This window comes from Falco rusticolus, chromosome 12 (genome assembly GCF_015220075.1).
Source record: "Falco rusticolus isolate bFalRus1 chromosome 12, bFalRus1.pri, whole genome shotgun sequence".
NCBI lineage: Eukaryota > Metazoa > Chordata > Aves > Falconiformes > Falconidae > Falco > Falco rusticolus.
Window position 1 is genome coordinate 18,662,344 of NC_051198.1, and position 24,101 is coordinate 18,686,444.

Consider the following 24,101-nt stretch of genomic DNA (forward strand, 5'->3'; position numbering starts at 1 on the left):
TAATTCAGAGCTCGACACAGCCATACTTTTAGTGTGTACACCTGTAGAAGAGAGTTCACCATTTTGCTCCATGAAGAAAGCTTAAAATACATTATCTTCATCACCAGGCAGTCAATACACTTGTATGTTAAAACACTAACTACTAACACAGGCCATTAAAAAACTTCTGGAGACAGACCAATACTCCATAATGGTTTCTTTGACCTTCCTTGCATGTTGCTCTACTTCTGATTTCTCTGATGCGTAAAGTTTTCCCTGTATGAGGAAAACTATAGAAACATATTACTGCACACAGATTTCTACTGATGCCTTCAGCTCCTTCAGTGGAATGCCTTTCTATGTCCCTGAATATTCAAATATTAATTTTAAGCTGATTTCAGTATTTCACGTGCAATCTGATACCAGATCTGGTTCCAAGAAAGGAAAATCTTAAGTGCTTTGAGTTGTCTTCTGGAGTTGTCTACCTATTTTCAATCATTATATAGAAAGCTCAGAATTATCCTCCACTTCCCTTCAATCATTATAGCCTTACATGGCTAACACACTGTTGGTATATTTTGCTATTTTTACTCATAAGGCATTCTGTGAGTCTCCAAGACAGAGATTTGGTAGCAGCCTTTGAACATAAATATACACACAGAACCACAGGTACACTTCTTCACAGAAATTTCGTACTCACATTTTTGCCATTATCACTAGGTGAGGAAGAGGTCTTAGGAAGTTTCTGCTCTGGCTCTGAATAGTCTGCATCTACTGAATATGCATCCGGAGGAATAGCATAGTCACTTTCTGAGGTCACAGAAGATAGAGACACACCTGTGTTAAATGAAGAGGAACATTTCTTCATTTTTTTTTATCCCATTACAAACAAATGAGATCAGAATATTCATGCAGAAAGAGTATCTGAACAGGATCTGCAGGCAAACACAAGTATGAGCATAAATGCAGCAGGAACCAAGCTTTTTTTTAAGTATCAGCTTATCAAACTATTAGCAGAGTGCTAATACCCAAATCCCATTTTCTTCAGAATTAAACCGAGTTTAAGTCACTTGTGAATGAAATTAATAGATGTCTTGTACGTATTATCACCTTCTGGTATATTACAACAGCTTTTTTAAGGAAGGAGTTAGTGACATGCATCATATTCATTCTCTAGAAAATGAATACAGGATCTTTAATTAAACTAAGCAACCTCTCCCCTTCCCCTTTCTCTCATTCACTCTAGTCTGTATTTCTCATTGGACTGCTTGTGTACTAAGAAGCGAGGCCCGAGATCTGCCATATGTTGAAGCTGGAGGTGACTGTCTGTATTTTGCAATTAGTATGAATTTTTATACTGAGGTTTTCTAAAAATCTGAATTCCAGATTCAGGATTTTTTTTAGTGTTTATTAGCTTTAATCCCCCTCACCAAAAAAATGTACCCTGTATTCAACTGTAGTGAATCATCAATTAAAATTCAAACTCCTCCCTTATTCATCACAGAAATAATTATTTTCAAATATGTGAACACATCCTTCTGTAAGGACTGGTGTTCTACTCTGAAAGGTTTGAAAAGATTGAAAGAAAGATGCCTTATTTCCTTTGTTTCATTAATTTCCAAACTCATTTCCCAATTTTATTTTGAAAAAAAAGCTTTTCTCATTTATTGCTTTGGTAACCCACCTGGGCTTTCAGAGTGGGTTTTTCTCTTCTCGTGTAGGACCCTGAATAACAAATAATGCCGCAAGCTAATTGTGCACCTAGGGAAATTTGTGACTGCCCAGATTTTTAAACAACATGATCTCAACAAAGATACGTACATATGTGTTTTGTGGTTAAGAAAGGTTTCCATTCATAAAACAATGCAAGGACTACTTTATGAGAAGAAAGCACAAACAAAAGGAATGGTTCCATTTTACAGACATGGATATAAATCGTAGGTGAAACCAGCTACTAAATTAGCTAATTTACCTTTCCTGTTGTGCAAGCATGTAACATGAGATTTGTCTGCAGCCATTGCACTGGTTTTTGCTCAGCAAAATGCAGCTGCTGGGAAGCAGGAACTATGGGTCCTTTCCACACTAATGTAGCAACTGTACATCACTCGCAACAGGACACAAAGCCATGTGGGGCTGGCACTGGAAAACTATGGCTCTATCCAGCTGCTCAAGGGTGACTGAGTGGAGCTTCTGCTAACTGGGATTTTAACATACATAACAAAGAGTACTAAATAATGCTATTTTGCTTTTCTAAAGCAATGTATAATGAAGGATCTTAACCCTTGGCCTCAATGGGATCTTAGATTTTAGTCTCCCTTGGTTTACCCAGTGAAGAAATACTCACAGGGATGTAATACTGATACTGTGACTCCATAAGGAAACATTGTAACTTTTAGTGTTAAGAAGCATATTATTTTCATTCTGCAGATGGAAGACACACAATTGCCTACAGCTGTGAGATTTGTCTTCCACAAAAGACAGAACATTACTATGTTCAAGTGTTTTAATTAAATCTTTGCACAGGACCTTGAGACAATCACTGTAAAACTGAATGATGTCCTTTACTCCATGACATGACAGAATCAAATACTCTCTTGAGGGAACTTTTCCACCTGCTTTCTAATCACATGCACCTGCTACTGTGTTTTATAAACTTGAATATATGTGGGGTTTTTTTTTCTTATGACAATTACTTTTTTCTACTTTTTACATACCTACAGTTAAAGGTCATAGGAAGTCCTTGGCATGACAGAGTACAGATAGATTGGAGCTTCTTGCTTTAAATGCACAAGTCACTTTTCCCTCCTGACAACAGCCAGCTACTAGATGAATGCCTTAAAAAGACATCTATAATAACAGCAATAAAAAGAAAGCCATGTGTAACAGTCCTTTCTCCTGCTTGAATAATAGATCTAGGCTTTGGTAGCTAACATAAAAGCCTAGATTAAGATGTCCGTGCTGTTTAAGGAAGAAATCCATTTCTAAGAAGATCGTGTAAACTGCGTAGCTGTCCAAACTTCCCAGAAGTTACTTGTTCTTAGGGTTTTTGCCTACCTCGTTTCATAGCCCGAGGACTACCCGGACCACTTCTGCTTCGAGAATCAGACTCAGAAGTCCTTGAGCTGGAGCAAGAGCTGTCTTCTTCCTCAGATCCTGACAACTCATCTATAAATGGGCTGTTGCTTATTTGAGTTGCTTTCTGCAGAAATTAACACATTCTTTGATACCTTGCATAAAGGGTATCAGTCATTTCCTTCATGCTGTGGCAGAGCTCTGCTGGCTTCATAACATTCAAAGCTGTTCTTGCTTGGGTTGTGAGTTTTGGCACACAAATATTAACATAAAACTGGATTCCTTCTGCCCTCTGTATACTCAACCATGCCCACACTTTAAAACAGAAACCTGAGCTAGCTCAAGGCATAGGTCTTTCCAAATCGCAAAAGGCTGCCAGAAGACAAACAACATTGTGTTTAGTTCCTGCTGGCTATCTGACTATGAACAGCTTTGCCACTAACACAAAAACATTTCTGCATATACACACACTTTTAATTATGGCACTGAACACCATGTGGATCTGTTTAATAATTAACAAGCCTTTGGAAAAAATCAGCAAGGAACCTAAGAAGAACTGACCTAGGATACTAACATTTTATAAGCAGCAATAATTTTTTTCCAGCTATTTGACATTTCCATTACTTCTGGGGTTCTATGATCTCTAAACATCATCTTAGGACATATTTGGCATGGTAGCATCAAATGTGCAACAGTATGTTCCTGGATGTGAAGCCTAAGGGTGTTTAAAAATTTCCTTTAACCAGTAATACAGTTACCCCTTTCAAAGTGGTGTAGACAGGAGTGGTCATGTTCTTATATATCAGAGATGTATATAATCCGGATACGGAGTATGAAGTTAGTGAAACAGCACCTAAAAAAGCAACATATTTTATAAATGACCTTCCTAATTATGCCTCAATTAACCAAATTCAAACATAATTTGTTTCATTGTATAGCTGCTATAAAAAAATAACTCCAGAACTGTTTTGGATGTGAGATTTATAGCTTTTTGAAATTTACAATGGTTTTAAGGAGTATAAATAAATTGTAGTCATGACCACTACCACTTTCTAAATTGGATGTATAATCTACCTTGGTACTTGGTATAGAATCTTCAAAATGAATTGCAAAGAAAACTGGAGTGAATAAAGTACAAATTCAGCACAAAGTCATAAAGCAATGTAACAGAAGACAATGGAAAGATAACCAATGATCTTCTAGGTTTTAAATAGCAGGTAACTGAATCTTCATAAGTATATCTGAGAGGAACAGGGACATTTCGTCCTTGCTCACAGATCACCGTAAGAATATAATTTTTGTGGATGAAACAATGAACAGCTAAAGCACTTACTTTTGTTAAGAGAGTCCGTGGTGAAAGCTTCAGACATCCTTAAACCAGATTTGGCTACGGCATAAATTCTGCTTTCCTATACAAGCAGAATGGATTTGATGGTAGATAATTAAAACACAGCAATTTCAGTTTATCTCCCCATAGCCTCCTAGTCTTTGTGTTAGTGGAACAATATGATAAAATGGTTTATAAAATGGCATCATCAATAGCAGCTGAAAAATGCATCCTTGTTTTATATGCCATACCCATCATATCCATGACCAGTCTGAACCCTTTTTTCACACAATGCTTGCCCTGTAGGCAATATTTTTAAAAGCTATTATCAGGGGCCAAAGAAGGTATTTTTTAATGGAAGACTGTATGTTAAGAACTGAGAAATGCCATTAGGAGGCAACTTTTTAACTGTTTTCTGTTAAAAGGCCACCATAAGAAAATCTATAGTGAAAAAATATGCACTAAAATACATACAGAGAGAAGGTGTTACATTAATGCATTATTCATCTCTGAATCATTAATAAATCTTGTGACTTTGGAACTGAAGAATCAGTCTTGACACAGTTAATTTTGGATTTTGTGTAAGACATATTAATATCTATTTTAGTTCCCTGGTTGATGGGTTTAAAATTTTACTTGGAAATGTGATCAATAACTTCTGTAATCTGTAGTTGTCTTCTATTGACTTCATTGCCTAGACTGTGAGCGGTACGATGATTATAGCAAAGGCATTGACACTAGCCCTCTTAAGCTCTGTTGGTGTTAAGATAAATAAAAAAATGCATTTTCACAAGCATTACCTCCTTTGATACACTCAAAAGGATATATGTAACTTAGATGTGACATGAAAAATATTGGTCTTATCTACAAAAGTAGTGACAATGTTTTTAAGTGGCAGAAATACTCTGCTTCAAATCAAACTTGCTTCGGAGTGTGCTGTCTTAGTTCCAATTAAAGTAACACCCTGTCATCAAACAGAAAATAAGAAAGGTAGAGGCAACAAATATCATAGAAGAGAGGCATGAAAATGAGTTAGTTTCACCAAACAGAAAAATATCTATAATTACCCAAGACGGAAATCGATGTAATGGAGGGGTTGGAGGTTTGTTGCTAGCACCCTTCTTTGTCATATCACAGGGTTCTTGGGCTTCAGCATTTTGTGCTTCAGTGCAGTCATAGGTAAACACTCCTTCATCACAGCCAATCTCCATTTTCTCTAAGATATCTGTATCTTCTCCATCCACCAGATCAATGTCTGTTTCCTGAGGTCTCCACGGACGTATCATGCTTATGGCATTTCTATTTTTACCAAACATTCTGTCAGAACTCAGCTGGGGCTGGCTTAGATGTTTCTTTGCTAACGCTGAATTTATATTAAACACATTAGGAGTCCGTAGCTTTGGCGGTGGCAAATTTGAGGGAGAATCTGATTGTGTTGTGCATTGGGAACCAGCAGAAGTTGCTAGAATTTGATGTTTGGGTGTCAGAGCAGGTGTTAAAATTGGACTTGGGGTATTTGCCTCACTGGATGAGGATGAATAATCTAGCCTCTGAGACTGAAATTTCTTATTCAGTTCATCTGAAGAACTGTCTTGGTCTTTCTTTTTACTTGTGAAGTCAGAGTTGCACTTTCCACCTGGATTGTTCTGACCTTTTCTTTGGGACCCTTGCTGCCAGGAGTATAACTTCTTGTGCTGAGCCCTCTGAACACCAAAAGTCTCTTCTTCAAATAAAGAACTACTGTCATCAGATGCTGTCAAATACATTTCACTTCCCACTCTACCGTACCTTGCATTCTCTTCAGATGTGTGGCTTGAAAGAGTCGATGCACACCTGGATTTCAGTCCTTTAGTGTCTCCTCCATCCTCGTCTGAGCTCCAGTCACTCCCGGTAGTGCAGGAGTTCTTTGACATGTCGCTGTCTATATCTTTGGATGAACAGCTAGTTCGCACATTTTTGTTCTGCTCTGATCCAGAGGAACTTTGTTGCAATGACTTCTGACCTTTACTGGTCTGGTGTGCAGGAACTGCAAAGGTAGTTTCCAGGATATCCTTCTCTAGAGGAGAAATACAATGAACATGACAGTATTACTTTAGCAAACCTGACTGCTAAAGGATTTTGTCATCATGTCTGCAAATGTGTAAGCACATTTAAGTTTTTCACTGTTGTAAATAATAAAACTTAAGAAAAATACTGTAATTTATGAATGCAACTGAAGTTGCAATGATGTTTGCCAAACAATGGTAACAGACATCACTCCAAGTTTTAGCCCAACTAAAAATGGCAGTAAATGTAAAGAAAAGCAGAGTGGAGCCATATCTGAAAGTAAACCACATATGTACGAAGACAAACAAACAAACCACCAAAAATCCCAAAGATGTAAGAGGGCATATAAATTTAGCTGCTTTATTAAATCTAAGGAAAATTAAAGTTAAATAACAGATCATCAGAAAGTATTTACATTAACAAATTAAATATTCTGAGAATTTCTACAGTGTTTATACACAGAAATTTCTTCTGTAAGCTATTATTGTATTCCTAGTGGTGAATGCTTAAGATATACAAGACAGGCTCATGGAAAATGCCTAGGAAATGCTGTATTAAAAACAACTTCGCTTCTGCTGTTCCCTTTTACCTGGTTTTGCAAAAGAGCACTATAGGTCGCAGTGTGTCAGTGATGCCTATGTGCTCCCCTCAAGTAAAAACAGATCCAAGAACTAGGGCTTTTCTACACAGACACTTGGTAAAGTTGATGTTTAATAGCTGTATGAAGTGGATTGGATAAGCCAAAGATTTTAATTTACTCCATGTAATGATATCACAAAAGTTGATCTGCTTCTGTCTAGGCAAGCCTAAGGGTCTGTTTCTTATCCTTTCCCTTGAAAAAGGATTCTCATTTCAATTCCCTCATCTATAAAAACAGAAATAATAATACATACCCACCTTTATAATGAACTTGGTGTAATACAAATATACAAAATATTAATAGGACCTATTTCAGTTTCTGATTTTCTACAGACCTCAACTTGCAATTTTGGGTACCATGACTAACTGTGGTGAAAACGCTAAGGTCATGAACAGTACTGTGGGACTCAAACGAAGGACCAGAGCAAGTCTCCTTCCTGAGCTTTTCATTGCTTAAGGGAAGTAGCAAACTGCAATGGACTTGCTTATGCTTATAAGAGCCTAACAGCATGCCAGGCCAATCTGCTGGCACTACAAGACTTCAAGGCTTGATCAATGACCTGATCAAGGAGCATTCTCCTTCTTCAGATAGGAAAAGATGTGAAAACATGCCTAAGACTCTCTTCTGTTTTTTCTGACCCTGATCATACTAATGAAAGGTTACTGAGTTGATCTTGTTGAGTTAGGCATAAAAGTAACACTGGGATACCAGTGATAGCATAGATAAAACACAGAAACTGGACTCAGGTAAGACTACACAGGCATAAAAACATAACAGCCTTCCCTGAGGGACTGGCAGCCATAAGCTCTTTATGCTACTGTGGAGCAAACCTGGGCCACAACAAATTGTTTCCTTTGCAGCCAAAGCACCCATCAGCCGCTGCATGCTGCCAGACAGTGTATTAGCGGTATTATGGAGACTACTGCTCAACAGGTTTTCCTCCTAGTAACAGAGACGAGCATTACAGAGGGAGAGAGTCCTGCTATGTACTTCGAAAACAGCTGGTTCGGATACACTGACATAGTTGCCGATCTTAGTTTTCAATCTGTGTCAGAATAAAATGGCAATACTGGTGACTAAGTACCTGGCATGTTTTTGCCTTCAGTGTAGTCTGACACTTTAGATGAAGACTTGCTTATTTCTTCAAACTTAGGAGATGGTTGAGGACTTCTTGCTCGATTTGAAAAGCATCCGAAAGTCAAACTGCTTAGTCGCTGACACTCCCCAGGCTTTTGTGTTGAAGTAGCAGACTTCTTACCCGTAGCTTCTGAAGAACAGTAATTCAGAAATACTGTGTTAAAAAGATACAGCACATTACCCTACTGGTCTCTAGTATCTCTCTCTCTCTCCCTCTGCAGTGTAAACTTGTTTTTTAAGACAACTAAAATCTAGCAAAAAGACAATTAAAAAATTATTATAGGAGTAAAAATCTATCTGGTATCTCCCCATATCAAAATAAACCCAGAGCTACACTTCTGGTTCTTAAAGATTGATTATTATTTTTTTTAGTACAGAAACAAAACCTGTAATCTCTTTTAACAATTTAACAGCAGTAAGATACAAAACATGTACTTAAGACAGAATGAAAACCTAGTGGAAATACCAGATTTTATTCTGCTGTGGCTGAAGCAAAATCTTATGGATTGGTCTAGGATATATAATAGGAAAGACTGTAGAACAATAGTATTAAAATATGTAGTGGACTTCCCTTCAGATAAAAATATTAAGAGAATCTGTAATAGGTGCTACAGCAAACATAAAGAAGTTACCAGGCTTAGAAGGGTATATATGGAGGACTTCAAGAGAAGACGAAAGCATAAAATGATTAAGTGCTTCCAGAAAATGACATCTGTCCTTAGGGACAGCTATTCTGCCAGAAACTGATACGAAACAATGCTGTTCATCCCTGTTTATAAGAAATTCTGTGGCAAATCAAGGAAGAAGAGGCCCTTATCCATACCTGTAAACTGTTTTAACAGTACCGCATGATCATAATTTTTAGCCTGTTACCAGCATGGACACTGCAAATAGTAATAAATTTCTTAATATTTTTAAGCATATCAGTAAATGTGTGTTGAAAACCAGCTGACAAATGCTTAAGTGTCTCAAAAAGCCTTTGAATAGATCTCTCAGAATAGGATGACTAAAGCTGTTAAGTGCCAAAGTATATCGAATTGCTACTGATCAAAAACCAGCAAAGAAACAAACAATGCAGTTCCCTCATTAACAGAGAGGTACATCTTAGTTTAAAAGCTATTTATATTTTTCACATATTATGCGTATTACATGTGTACATACAGATATATACACATTTCTAAATGTCTGTGTAAGTATATATATACATGAGAGAGATTATCAAGAAATGAGGGCAAGGTAGCATACTAACTTCAGACGATAGTACATTGTCAGGTCAACTATGTATGGAGAGGGTTGTGGGAACCTTCAGAAAGACTTAAGAAAGTTGATGAGCAGGCACACGGTGGCAAGTAAAATGCAACTTTGATTAATGCAAAATAATGCTCTTTAGAAGGAATATTCCTCTTTCCCATATTTACATTTTATGAATTTTAAATTAACTATCTCTACTTGGAGAGGAACTTGGCGGTACTGTGGCTGAATTGACATTTTGGATTATTGTAGTCAATGTATTAATTAAAAAAATCTTATCAGAATTCTGATTCCCAGCTGACCATTTGCTAGAAGAAGCAGGTGCAGACTGACACTCATCTATTCCTTAACAGTGCTAGGACCACCTATTCTATAAAGAAGTGAAGGCAAAGATCTGACATAAATCCAGTCAAATCTTACTACTTGCAGAACTCTTAAATAACAGAGATAACCATTCACCCAACAAAAAACAGCTGTGGTTTGTCTGTGCGTCTTTTAAATAAAAATTTAATTATTGCTTGCCTAACACCTTATGCACAGTCACTCTGATGTCAATTCATACTAACTGAAATCTTTGTGATTTAACAGAGTATTTCAATTATGTGGATGCACAAATTCATAGGGAACAGAAAGAAGTATGCCATATATATAGAAGTTTTAACTTAAAAGATCTGTACTTTACCTTGCAGTTTAGACTGTACCGTTTTCATCTCTTTGGTTTGCTTTTGGTTGATCAAGCGAAGGTTCTGATTTTCCACCTCTAACTAAAAGCATATAAATGTAATCTCATCCACTGGTGAAATAATTTTTAAAATCGTTACATCATTTAGATTTTCTCAGAACTTCTGCCTATCTAAAGATAAAGCTAGTTCAAACGGTAAGCTTCTCTCTGCTACTTCTCTTAATGCCAAGTCTAGGCATTTGTTTATTCTGAAGAACAAAATTCCTTGCAATGATTATTTGCTCAGCTTCTGTTAAAACCATTCCTCCAACCAAGCAAACCCAAGACTGCTCTAAAAAGCCTTACTATTAGAGAAAAAAGAAATCTGCATTGGGATTTTTAATAAAAGCAGAGGGCAGAATTACAAACTTCTGTGCCACCTGGCAAACCCAAAAGCAAGCAGAGGAATTGGAGGGAGTGATGGTGCTAATGCCTCTTACCATCCCACAGCAAAAGTTAAAAAAACAGGTACCTAAAAACTTTACAGAGAGCAGAAGACCTTCTACAGGAAGAAAAATACTCAACAACCCATTGCTGTAGCCCACTACCAGGAGGTGAAAGATGTTGGTTCAAACTCCTGCTCCAAATCAGGCAAAGAGAACGCTGGAATCCGACTCTCCCACATCACACGCAGGAGAGCCAGCAACTCAGCTTCCCACTGGGTGACACCTAACGACCTCTGTGAAACTAGCTTGAGAATCTCTATGTTTCAAACTAAGTAAATAATTTGAGTCATATTTGATTTTGTCCCAAGTTTTTCAAGATAATTTTAGCTAAACTTAATTGCATTTTTATTAATTGATTTCAAACACTCGCTCACAGACTAACGGTAAATGTTACTTCTAGTTTCCCATTTTAAAAATAATAATTTAATTATTTTTCAACTGGAGTGAGTATAATTTCCAGTTAACCACAACAGAGTGTTTTTTTTTTACAGGTAACTTTAAATTCTATACACACAAGGAGGAGAAAGCACAGCTGCACACCAGAAACTGGCACCTTTAGGCAGGGCAAAGACATGGTTATCTCACCACAGCAGAGAAATAATGGAGACACCTGGTCTCTTTTGAGAACAGAGTTGGTGCCTCTGAAGCTATTCACGACTAAGAGTACTGTGGGCACTGGAAAATAAAAATGATCAAGTCCTTTTTTGTGCCAGGCCCCAGCAGACTTGGTCAGCTTTCTGGGGATTATTCACACTTCAGGCATCTGGTTGAGCAAGCTGTTTGCCAGCTAATCTTAGTGGAGACAAGCAGACCTTCCAGAGAGCAGTTCTGGGCCCTTTCTCCATAAAAACAACCCTGATATATTAGCTGACCAAATTAAACATCAGAATTTAAGTGATATGGATACTCAGCCCTCTGTGCTGGTTTCATTTTTTCTCTTTCAAGCAAATAACTATACACATCAATGACACTGGGAAGCATTTTTTTTACTATGGCACAAAGCCCTTTAACAGCCAAAAAGCCTAAGGGATATCCAGTCACACCACTCGATTTTCTTCGTAAGTATCGTAGCAAGAGTTATACCTCACGGAGCTTGACTGTCACCCATTCTTTTATTTTAGCTGCTTTTTCTTCTATGATTTTCGCTTCTTGCAGTCTTATTTGCTTCTGGAAAAAAAATTGACATAAGTGTATTTTTCACTGAGCGTTATAGTCTGCCTGCCTAGTATCTTTCAGACACAAATCCTAATACTGCTTTAAGTAATTCAGTCTCTTGGGCAATACATGGTGTTTTTTAAAAAAAATTATGAATAGACCCTTCACAGAGGCTGCTGTTCCTCTTTCCTCCACGAAAAATGAAAACTCTTCAGAGGACACAGTGAAAAGGAAGAACACCTTTCCCTTATTAGAAGTCAGATGCCTTTCAAAGAAAGCCAGAGCATAATTTGCAAGTGATTAAACCTTATTTAGATTACATACTTCTAATGGGAACCTCTTTAATCTAAACAACAGAAATAGTGCTAAACTTTTCTGTTCTCTATTGATCTTAATTTTTATTTTCCTTTTGTATAATTAAGAACTGAACTGATGCTCATCTTTTATAACACCATTATTTCTAACCTGTTCTTCAAGTTGTTGCTCCAATTTTTGTATTAAGTCATTTTTATCTTGTACCAGGATTTCCAGATCTTGACATCTCTTATACAACCTGGCTTCTGATTCGCTCGTTTGAACATTAGCTGCTTTTAATTTTTCTTCCATGACCTGCACCTATTTGGAAGGTCACATAAGATGTTAAGAAACATAACACTCTAAGTTAAAGGTAGTAATTTAATCACAAAATGGACTGTTAAAATTGCTCCCACATTTAAGATTCAAGATAACCCTGTAAAATTCTGAAGCCTATTTGAGAAGAAGTTCCACAGTTTGTTATGTCTCCCTATGCATCTAATACCAATAGGACTGGCAAAACACTGAAAGACCTTGTACAGATTTTGTTAGTATCCGTGAGGCTTCTAGGCCTGTAACACACAAGCTGAAATGCCAATAAGGGAAGAATGCAATTTATGTATAGGGAGCTGTTGTTAGGCTAAATAAACGTTTTAATAAACAATTGCACAGTGTAAAAAACCCCAACAGATTCTCAGAAGCATTCTGAAAAATGGCTTAAAAGTACTTGGCTTGTAGTCAGGAATGTTTTCTAACTCCAAATTAGTACATGAACATTTTTATCTTACAATTTTCAGTTTCTATCTGTCTCACAGTAAGATATGAAGAATTTTTAAGGAATACCAGAGATATGTTCATAAAATGTTTGCAAGTAGCTGTATGTGCCATTTGGAATCAAAAGGCAACTTTGGTTAAATACTTAGCCACGATCTCATTCTTTAGATGATATATAACTTCTACAAAAACTAACAACATAAACCAATCCTATTTAGAGACTGTATTGGAGAGCCTCATTTTATCTTCTTGCAGATTTACTAAAATAGGTCACCATTTCCTCTCCCTTTTGTTTCCAGGTGCATCATATATTCAAGACTCATGATGCATCAACAAAGAAGCTCATTATATGTATCTATTTTTTATTTGTGCTGTTAGCTTTGACTTTACTGAACAGAACTGGATAGCAAGCAGAGAAAGGTGTTAGAACATCTCTGGTAAGACAAATCAGCAGATGTAAAAAGAAACTGTCTTCTCACTTTTGAGCAATACTTAGGAAAAACAGACCTTTTTCTGAATTTCCCTTCATTACAGTAACATGCACATATCTAAGGGAGGTATTTTTCAATTTATATATATACCTGCTGAAAAGCTCTCTCCGCTTGACGATCAGCATCTATAACTTGTTTCTCAAGCTGCTGCATCTGTAGATATATGAAAATATACAGTAAAATTGCCATGCCTTCTGCCCATTGCCAGAAACACCATAGTGAAACATATTTCCATGGTCACTTTCCAAAAAGGAAAAGACAGGTTGTGCACAAAAGCATAAAAATAAATAAAAGGATAAAGAGTGTGTCACACTGGGAAGGAAATTCATCATTACGATTGTATTAAAACATTGTTAACATTCTTCTACATACTGTTCTTCATAGTATGATTCTCTGGCTGCTATACGACATACTGCTTTTTTTTCCCTGCTACCAGGAGCAGAAATTCCTTTGACAATAGCCCTGAAGCTTTCCTCATGCAGGTTCATAGTCTTAGAAAGTGCTAAGCTCCTTCATCTCCTTCCAAAACTGGCAACAGTAAAGGGTACCTGGCATATACCATTTGGCCACTAATTCTTCTGAAGTCAACAAATTTAGCTTTTGGGAAGAATCATGCTATGAGGCCTGTCCCACACTCCTCCACCCCCTGCATGAAAGAATGTGGCAGAAGGGACACGGTGGATTCAGGTTCTCCACAGAAAAAAATGTGAAAAGCCACAGTAGAGATGGACGAAGACAGAGACCATCACAACACGGAGGAGTGCTGGCCCGTTTTGAGCAGTGAGAGACCCTGATCCATTACTTTATAACGATGCATGAGAAACCATAGGCTCAAGCTTTGCCCTGGGCCTTGGAAATGCGTTTTACAGGGATTATTTTGAAGGCTTTTCCAACAATATGGAACAGAAGAGGCAAAAAAAAAATATTTACATTTTGTTACATTTTGTTAAGAGCTCTCTCGTCTGAGTTTGGTGAACAAAACAATTATGACTTCTTACGATTTTATGAAATAACACTAGGAAGTACGTAAGGTATTCCATGACTTAATGACTTTTTTTTTCACGTTTTCAGGAAATACCTAGCTAAGACCCCAGTTCATCTGAAGAGGATAAAACACCAAATAATTAAAATTGTGATACTCGGTATTCAGCTTCAAATTGTTCATAGAAAAGCATATGACACATATAATGCAAATTAAAACCATTTATTCCTTCTCCAGTTTACTGCTTGGTTATAAAATAATCAGTTTCATTCTGTCCTGTTTGTATGTGATTTCTGGCATCTTGCAGTTTCTTTTTCACTCTTCGTCTGTTTTTTTCTCTTCCCAATTATGTTGTCAACTGCATGAAATAGTGTTGTGTACTTTTAGCGCCTCATCCAGACAAGGACAGAGAGTCATCATTTTCTATCAATCAGAAACTGAAAGTGGAGAAAATGAGTCTTCACCAACATAAAAAAAACCCCTGTGACTGACCTTTTAGTACTTTCTCATAAACACAAACCTCCAAAGTCTACATCTTAGTACCTCAACACACCATTGATACAAGAGCAACAAACATTGCACAACATGCGTGGTTATGGTCTGGTCCCCAGCGAGTTCTTTCTCAAGAACACTTCTAAGGATATGATTGTCCCAGTCATTCATGTACTAACAGTCCGGCCAGACAACAGGGAGATGAGCCTTCTTTGCTCCTCTCTGGTCACACGTATTTAATTTTGTATCTATATGACTTCATATTGAGATTTTGAGTTTAATTTTTAGAATTTTGAATTTTAAGTGTTTTTCTAAGGTCTTTTGGGGTTTATGTTCAAATAGAAGTTAGTTTTACAATACTCACTTTAATACTGTTTTTAAGACATTTCTTGTTTAGTGAGCTGAGGATTCAGAAATTGAGGTTATTTCTGAATATATACGGTCAGCTAACATTCCACTGTAGTAAAAGCACTATGCTAAATCAAAGTGCAGCTACTATATCAATAATGAACATAGTTAATACCCTATAATATTATGACAGAAAACTCCTTCAGATATTTATAATGTGAAATTCATTGTTGATGAGTAGCAAGTTGTTCATCAATCTTCACGGTCAAACAATTTGTAAATGCACCTGATTGCCACGGCAGTAATTGGCAATTTATTTACGTCCCGTAAGTAAAATTCATTTCAGCTGTAGAGTCATATCAGAAACATGGAAGATTCAATAAATGGAAAAACCCCTAAAAATGTTGCTTGCCAGGTCCACCCAGCTGCCACTGCAGCTGAACTGGCTCTGACTCAGCTTAAACCTGAAAACAGCTAGTCTCTTCAGCAGTATCCAATCATCACTGAACCACTGCACAAGGATTAAGCAGTAGTGCTGGTATTCTACACTATTTGAGTTCTGGATAATACAGTGCACTAAAGACCTAAATTCTTTCCACGTTTCTGCACTGAAACTGCACAATGCACCCCTTGCTAGGAATACATGCTGTTGCACAGGACCAGGAACATAGTAATATATTACTGTAGACTACTGGAACAAAGAATATGATTTGAATAAAGCTGTTGCTAAGATGAATGTAAAGAAGCTGAGAGAGTAATTACCAAGAAAAATAGCATTCAGAGATTAAAAATGGAAGAACAAGGTTTATTTTTGCTTCATTAAGAGTTAACAATTTCAAAAAGGTACGCTAAGAAGCTTTGCACAGTCTCACAATATGGATACGTCAATCAGCTTCCTGGCAACAACTAAATGTGACATTTTATTTGGAAAATTTCTAAAGGTCTTCAATTTATTTTAGAAGGCTCCTGTTAAAAAAAACCCCAAACAATCTGTAATATTCAGCAAGAATGAAATACCATAGTTAACAAACATGACCACTTCTATTACGGTTAAATGGGCCAGCATTTCAATAATTTGATGCTACATAACATTTATTAAGTCCCGATTTTCTCTTTATTTACAGTTTATAGAGGTTTGTTTTGCACTGTCTATTGTAACAATAATGTAACTTTAAACATATGTATTTTTCCCATTTGCATAAATAATCTCTTAACAAATCCACATAATAGTTTTGCCTGAAAAATGAGATTTCCATCTATACTCTGACTGCTTTGCTACCTTTTAGGCCTGTAAAATTAAAGAGAAAAAATGATTGCTTTAGGATACTCTGAAGGTTATCAAACTTGTTGGGCAGAAGATTGGAACTAGTTCCAAGGGAACGATGTCTCTTCACAAAGAAAACATAACCTTAAACCTTAAGTTAGTAAGAAGTTTCATAACAATGATCACATCATTACTGAGAGAGGGAGAGGAGAGAGGTGAAAATATGTGACTGGACTAATAGCTAATTGTTTAAATCAAGTCATGCTTTGAACTTGTCCAGAATAAAATGCAGTGGTAAATTCTCTTTACCCAGTGACTATGAAGACAATTTCAGACCACACGCAGATAGCTTAAGATCCTCATGATGGATCTTAACCTCATGATGGAAGAGGCAGCTAACTGTAGTGATGTCGAGCTTTGGAGGAAAAGGTCAGTGTGCTTTACAGATGCAGAAGAACTTGATGATCTGGATGAGGGGATCGAGCGCACCCTCGGTCAGTGTGCAGGTGACACCAAGCAGTGGGGAGCGTTGATCTGCCTGAGGGCAGCAGGCTCTGCAGAGGGTCTGGGCAGGCCGGGCCGATGGGCCCAGGCCGGTCGTATGAGGCTCAGCGCGGCTCAGTGCCGGGTCCTGCCCCTGGGTCACACCAGCCCCACGCTGCTGCAGGCTGGGGCTGGGTTCAGTTTTGGGCCCCTCACTGCAAGACAGACAAGGAGGGGCTGGAGCGTGTCCAGAGCCGGGCAGGGGCTGGGGAAGGGGCTGGAGAACAAGTCTTGTGAGGAGCAGCTGAGGGAACTGGGGGTGTTTAGGCTGGAGAAGAAAGAGGTGCAGGGGGGACCTTATCGCTCTCTACAGCTCCCTGAAAGGAGGCTGTAGATGGGTGGGGGTCGGTCTCTTTTCCCAGATAACAAGCAACAGGACAAGAGAAAACGGCCTCAAGTTATGCCAGGGGAGGTTTAGAGGGGATATTAGGAAAAATTTCTACACTGAAAGGGTTGTCAAGCATTGGAACAGGCTGCCCAGGGATGTGGTTGGATTAAGCACCCCTGGAAGTGTTTAAAAAGGGCATAGATGTGGCACTTAGGTACATGGCTTAGTGGTGGACTTGGCAGTCCTGGGTTAACAGTTGGACTTGATGGTCTTAAAGGTCTTTTCCAACCTAAGTGATTCTATGACTCTATGATTCTTACCTATGACTGCAACTTGAATACTGATGACCAACTCCGACTTTATACAGAAAAGTTATTTGAAAAACAGAAAATTCTGTTGAATTAGACCTCCGTCCCACCAGCTTCTTTCTATATACATCTATGCAAATTGCCAGTATTACTGGAATTAAATGGTGTATATCAGCTGTTAGGCTTAGACACTCCTTGAATGAATTAGTGTCTGTAAAGTATCAACAGACATAAAGTTGGCTTCCCAGGAGAAACATGAAGGGCCAGCATGTCACTGATAACAGCTGGCATGTGACGTATATTTAAGCTTAATTTTCTATCATGTCCTGAATGAGATAACTTGAAATAACATCCCATTTCAACAGCCCTCTTGTAAGAAATACTCTTGCCACACACATCTGACTAGTGCAGGCTCTTTCCAAAATTCATTAAGGATTCAGAATTATCCTGTCATAATCAATACTGGTTTTGATTTTACAGTCTTAAATACAAAGAATAAATGTTTTAGACCCATGGACAAAAAAATACATGCATACTAACTAAAGAACAATATCAACACCAGTACCAAAGAACAGACTGCTACTTTCAGCTGCACTTTCTTCTTCTGTTTTTAAGTGTACAAATCCTCTTACAATTTTCAGAAAATGTGTTTGTGCACACTGCATCAATTATCTCATTTATGGAAAATGGCATCTATTGTTAGAAACAGATTCGGTTTTAAACTTAGTAAGGAAATAACCACTCTACATATGACACTCATCAAACTGAGCTATTTTTGTTCAAACAATGAACAGAGAAATGCCACATGTGAATAAATACTGAATGCTTTGAAGAAACATGGCAGCAATAAAAACAAAGACGTGTACTGCCTTGGAGGTCGACACTGAAGCACAACACACAGTCACTGGAAATTTTTTGCAATACAAAAGCAAATAATAAAGTGATTCTTCTTCGAAGGTCACCTAGAAGTTAATCTTGACTGTATTTAGCAATGTTCACAATACATTTTTGTGCAAGTAAAGAAATTTTCATGTCATTAAAACATGTATTGCAGGAAAACGTCAAAAGGTATGAACTCAAAAGTCATCACTCATAGATTTCAAAAATACTCCTTTTCTATGCACGTATGTATATGTATATTCTTTCATTCACATACACATATACACACAGATCATAGTTCCTGTAATGTGCGTTAGAAAGAAATTAATGCAACAAATTGATAATTTTCCTGGTATTTGAAATAGTTAATAGTTATTAATGTTAAAGGAAATATTTTAATTTCAAAAAAATATGTTGGAATCCTTTCCTTTTTGAGATCTGAAAATATATGTTATTTATAAGAACAAACCCCTAATTTTTTAGCCAAGTCAGTTTTCAACATAGTAACTTGTCCTATTCCCACTTAAAATTTACATTATAATCAGTACATTATACTTCTCTTGTGTCTCTTCATTTTTAATGAAGACTTCAAATGAAGTCTTTTCATTTTTAATATTATAAACAACACAGTTGTATCATGTAGACTTTGGAAATAATTTTGAAATCAATACAGGAAAAAATATAACCATTAATGAATAAAAAGCACCACTTCTCTGTAAGCCTTTCAAAGCATGCTGATAATAGGTCTGAGTTTTCAAAAACGAACAATGAGTTAAAACCTGATGTTTCTCAAGCAGAAATACAGTCTGTCTATTGATTAAGTGCAGAACTTCCAGTGACTTGAGGATGATATGTTTAGAGTCTGCTTTCTTCCTTGCATTTCAATTTTTCAATTCTTCCTCATCTGAAAAAAGGCCTAAACCATCTGCAGTTGAAAAATAATGTTCCACATAAAAAGAAAAGTAGTAAATCTGTCCATTTTTAGATTTAGTGAACTATCAGTCCTCACACCACATGGGACTTGCCAAAACCAAAGAAACATGCATACATGGTTGCTTCTATAAATAAACAAATAGGAGAAGCAAGTGAGGGATACACACACCTACAACTCTCTTTCAAAGGTGCAAGCAGATATGAACAGGTGATTAATAAATGTAGCCTGGAAATTAGAAGACTCTCATTTTCCACATTGACTGAAAAAGATTTTGGAACTCCCTCCTAATAGAAGCTAGAAAGGCAAAAGATCTGACTTTTTATGTGGTGCCTGATAAGTTAATAAATGGTTTGAAGAATATGCCTGCCAGCTATTCCAGAGCACTGCATGTGACCCCGATTTCCCTTTGGGTTCTATATTCCTATATTTAAACCCAAATATTTAAACAAATACTTGCATTTTCTTAAAACAAGCCTGTACTGCTTAAAAGCAAGTCATCTGTTTGTCAGTGGCTTTGACGACCACCAGTTTTCATGTTTTAAAATAGGCTATGCCCAATCTATACATGTATAAAGCCTTACATGCATTTGTTAGTTAAAGGCAATGGTAAAACTGTTTTAGAAGCATGACTTACTCTTTACAAAAAAGGTCTCTCTTCTGGTGGTTTAGCTTAGGAAAAAACAGTAATATTCCTCCTACTTCTGTAACTCATTTATTAAAAAGCTGACTGGGTATGTTCCATCCTTATTTTCAAGCATTATTCCTTCTGTCTTGAAACTGATTTCTCTTTTCTGTATTATCTATCTTCCATAGGGACAGTGCTAAATCTTTATAAGCTACAACAAACTTTAAAATATGACCTCACCATTTAAGCCACATAGACATAACACCTAAAGAATAGAGATGTAAAATCAAGATAATAATATTTTACAGGAAGAATAATAAAGAAGATAATTTGTAAAGAAGGAATTAGCACATGCCTTGCCCAAGATATACTTTGCTCTTTACTGGACGAATTTTTATCCCATAGGCAACACAATAATTAGAAAGACTTATCTTTTATAGAGCAGCTTTGCATTTAAACTAATTAATAGAAATCCATCTCATCTCATAAATGTAGAAGTGATACTTCAGACCTACCTGTATTTATAAAATTAAATACGCCTTCAATAAGAAATGAAATTGAATTCTTTGGCACAAAAGCTTTTCACTAGAGCAGGATGAAACCTGTAAAAATATTTCTCAGTGGTGTGGATTTAGTCATCAAAATGAAGAACTGCTTTCTGAGCCCAGTCTTCCTTTTGTCACAGATCTCCCCAAAAGGGCTAATGCTAAAGGCTACGTCTTAATGGGGCTCAAGTGTTCCTTTGGCTACTCACAGATCAAGCATGGTGAATTTTCTTCACTATTTTACTGGTTCAGAGTATATTGAATTTTACTGTTTGTTATTATTTCCTATATTAAAAGAAAAATCTTTAGATGAAAGAATTTGTTATCTGGCTTAAACCCCAACAGCTACAGCCTTATTTTTCCTTCAAATCCCACCTGAATGCCCACCTAGGTTATGACTACTGCAAAAATTAGCTTAGTGCTCACAACATGGCAGCCCGCAAGCTGCCACTTTTCAGTGCACTCCCATTTTTTCCTTCTCCTGTCTTCTCCATTTTCAACACCAATCAAAAGGTAAAGGGCTACAATTCTCATGAACAAAGCAGTGTCAACTATTCCTCTGCAAATGTGCCATCTAACCAACTCCTCCTATTTCACCTCTTTCTCTAGTCAGACTTCACCACAGGGATTCTCTCTTTTCTCTACCTCAACTGTGGTCAGAAATATGAAGTGTGAAAGCAATTTGGGCCTTTGATGCCAACTTTATATACCTATGTATGTAGGTATACACACACACACACATGCACATGTATATACACTCCTGCTTCTTCTGAAGATGGCTAGTAGTTCTGCAGTCTTGATGTGCAGAATCACAATCCTGTCTGCTTCTACCTACAGCAACTTCAGGCCCTGCTCTCCTAGTTAGGTAAAAGGAACTTCTTAATTGCAAGTCTCTCTTAACTGTCCTTTTTAGTACTTCTGCTCATTCACATGAACTATGTTTAGCACAAAAGCCTTTCCTTGGAACAAAATGAAACCAACAAAAAATATGAGTCTCCATTTGATCAGTTTCCAAAATCACAGAATCATAGAATGGTTTGGGTTGGAAGGGACCTTATACATCACCTAGTTCCACTCCCCCTGCCATGGCCAGGGAACCTTCCACTAGCCCAGGTTGCTCAAACCCCCATCCAACCTGGCCAGGAACACTTCCAGGGATGGGGCACCCAGTGTCTCATGACCCGCACAGTAAAGTAAAAACGACGAGGCTCAACATTTTTATCAGCCTCCATGACATGAAACCAGTCTTACCGCTGAGTTTTTTTACTTCTTTCAAGGTCTTTTCAATATTTAAACAACATATTAAGAATAACTATTTAGCTCAAAAGGTTTTCCTAGTGCTCATTAAATGAGTGAGAGTCCAAATGAAAAAACAATCTTTCACATTTCAGCTGAGCTCATTGTAGTAAAATTAGTGATTTCTTCTGGAAACTATATAAATTAAAAATATAGAGCAGAAAAGCCCAGGGAGGGAACTCTTCCAGAATTAGTAGCCTAGGACAACTGCCAGTAAATATACAGATTTTAAAAAGCTAAATTCAGCAGTGGGATTTAGAGAGGAAGCGTACTGAAGGACAAATGAGCAGCATGTAATGTTAGCTGAATATCTGTGCTTTTCCCAACATCAGTCATAGGACTTTCTTGAACCTGGTAAAATATTAGGACCATTCCCTCTTTCTGGCTGTCGTCTTTTCCAACTCAGATCTTGTCTTGATTGTTAAATTGCACAGATACAATCAAATACAAATTAGGTAGACCGCCACTCCAGCACAAACAGGCATGATAATAACATTCAAAATCTTGAAAAAAAGTGAAAATACTGTTAGCAAGATGAAAGAATGTACCAAAGCACTTTGGCAGGTAAGGAAAAAGAAGTCTCACACAGTGCTTGAAATTAAAAGTGGAATGTATTGGTTGCTCATCTGTATTAAAAGGCAGCTGCCTGCTTTGTTTTGTTTTTATCATTGTACTGTGATTGGGGAAATTCTGCTACTTCTGTCTCGCTGAATTGTGAATTCTGATTAGAATCACAACATGAACATCTGGAATAGGAAGCCTTTTTTCCCTGCCACTGCCTGAGAGGTGCTGGCTTAAGAATCAAAGGCACTGCCAAAGCTTAAAAAATTGAAAACTTGACTGAAACTGAATTTACTCATGAAATTAAAAGGGTACAGGACACCTAGGAAACACAGATGGTAAGGGAGCAAGAGATTCCAGAAATATATGTAAGGCAGCATAATGGAGTTTGAGGACATGACAACAAATATTTAAAGCCTGAAAAATACTCTCTGAGGGAATGAAAATTAAAATGCGTAATTTCTAAGAGCAAAAAGAGTTCCCTCCACGAAAAATGGAGAAAAAACATCTTGTAGCTCCTACAAGTGAAATGCTAAGCAAATATTAGATCGGCTAAGGATGTGCACAGGTGGCTGCCCACTATCACAGCTTCCACAGCCTCCATCAACTTCCCCATCTCAGGTGGGCTGGAACAGAGCTGATGCCCTCTTCTCTGTACCACCAGAGGGAAGATACTCATCCTCCGGCCTCACCGCAAGGGCTGTGCTCTTCCTGCCACTACCCAGCCTGGCCTCTACAAGAATAGCTAATTTATTGCTTCCTGAGTTCTCTTTTTCCCACTCCCCCCCCCATCTTCAGCCTATTTAGAAAGAATGTAGATTTAAAATATACAAAAACAATGAAACAACCCCCCCACCCACCACCACTGTTACAAAAAGGCATGGCATATACTTGGTAACAGACAAGCAATAAAAATGCAGCTACAGGAAAAAAGGTATAGGTATTAAAAAGGTGTAAACAAACCTAACGCTCTAACCGTATAAACTTTTAACTTTTCTTGCTTTCTCATATTTGTATCTTCCTAATTGCACCTGAATTATTTTCCATTATAAGAGATTTTTTAAAAGCAACTGAAATACTGAAAAATAACCTTCATTTGAATAATTTTAGTACTATGGTACTTTTCTTCCTTTTACTTTATCCTTCATAATCTTTTGAATGCAAATGGAAATACTCATTGTGCTTTGTCACATTTTTTATATTGGCAATCACTGCACAAGTCAAAGGTATTATGGACTTTTCCTCCAAAAACATTAATCTTGAGATTTTCATGCCACAGACAACAAAACACACTGCATCTGCTTCATTCTGAAATGTCAAATGACATACCATAAATATGACTGCAAAATTAATAAAAATACAGTGGGACATGGATTTAACTATTGGTTTGTCAGACAAAGTCAGGAATGTGTTATGCTTTGGAATATATTGGAAATAGTATTTGGTCAAAAAATCAGTTATCATTCAACATTCATAATCCGTACAGAAAGCATAAATATTATTGCATTTGTCATTTACACACTCGGTTGCCAGCTGAGCATGTGTACAGAGAATATTCAAATGGAAGGTTAAAAGCAAACAAATCAATACATACATGAAAATAATCCTCCCTCTTAATCACTTATATTTGTTAAAAATCACTCAAAGCATAAAATAATGACCA

At 37.1% G+C, this 24,101-nt stretch overlaps 1 protein-coding gene across 3 annotated transcripts in view; it reads right to left on the reverse strand.

Moving 5' to 3' along the window:
* Positions 1-24,101, reverse strand: part of PLEKHH2 (pleckstrin homology, MyTH4 and FERM domain containing H2) — a 56,975-nt gene that overhangs the window by 23,200 nt on the left and 9,674 nt on the right. For all 3 annotated transcript variants that reach the window (XM_037405692.1, XM_037405693.1, XM_037405694.1), the window contains exons 3-12: positions 13,424-13,486; positions 12,240-12,389; positions 11,703-11,786; positions 10,135-10,216; positions 8,149-8,331; positions 5,446-6,434; positions 4,385-4,460; positions 3,810-3,904; positions 3,034-3,178; positions 680-816 (exon numbers count right to left, since the gene is read on the reverse strand). In XM_037405692.1, coding sequence (XP_037261589.1) covers positions 680-816; positions 3,034-3,178; positions 3,810-3,904; positions 4,385-4,460; positions 5,446-6,434; positions 8,149-8,331; positions 10,135-10,216; positions 11,703-11,786; positions 12,240-12,389; positions 13,424-13,486 — 2,004 coding nt within the window. The remainder of the gene's footprint in view (positions 1-679; positions 817-3,033; positions 3,179-3,809; positions 3,905-4,384; positions 4,461-5,445; positions 6,435-8,148; positions 8,332-10,134; positions 10,217-11,702; positions 11,787-12,239; positions 12,390-13,423; positions 13,487-24,101) is intronic.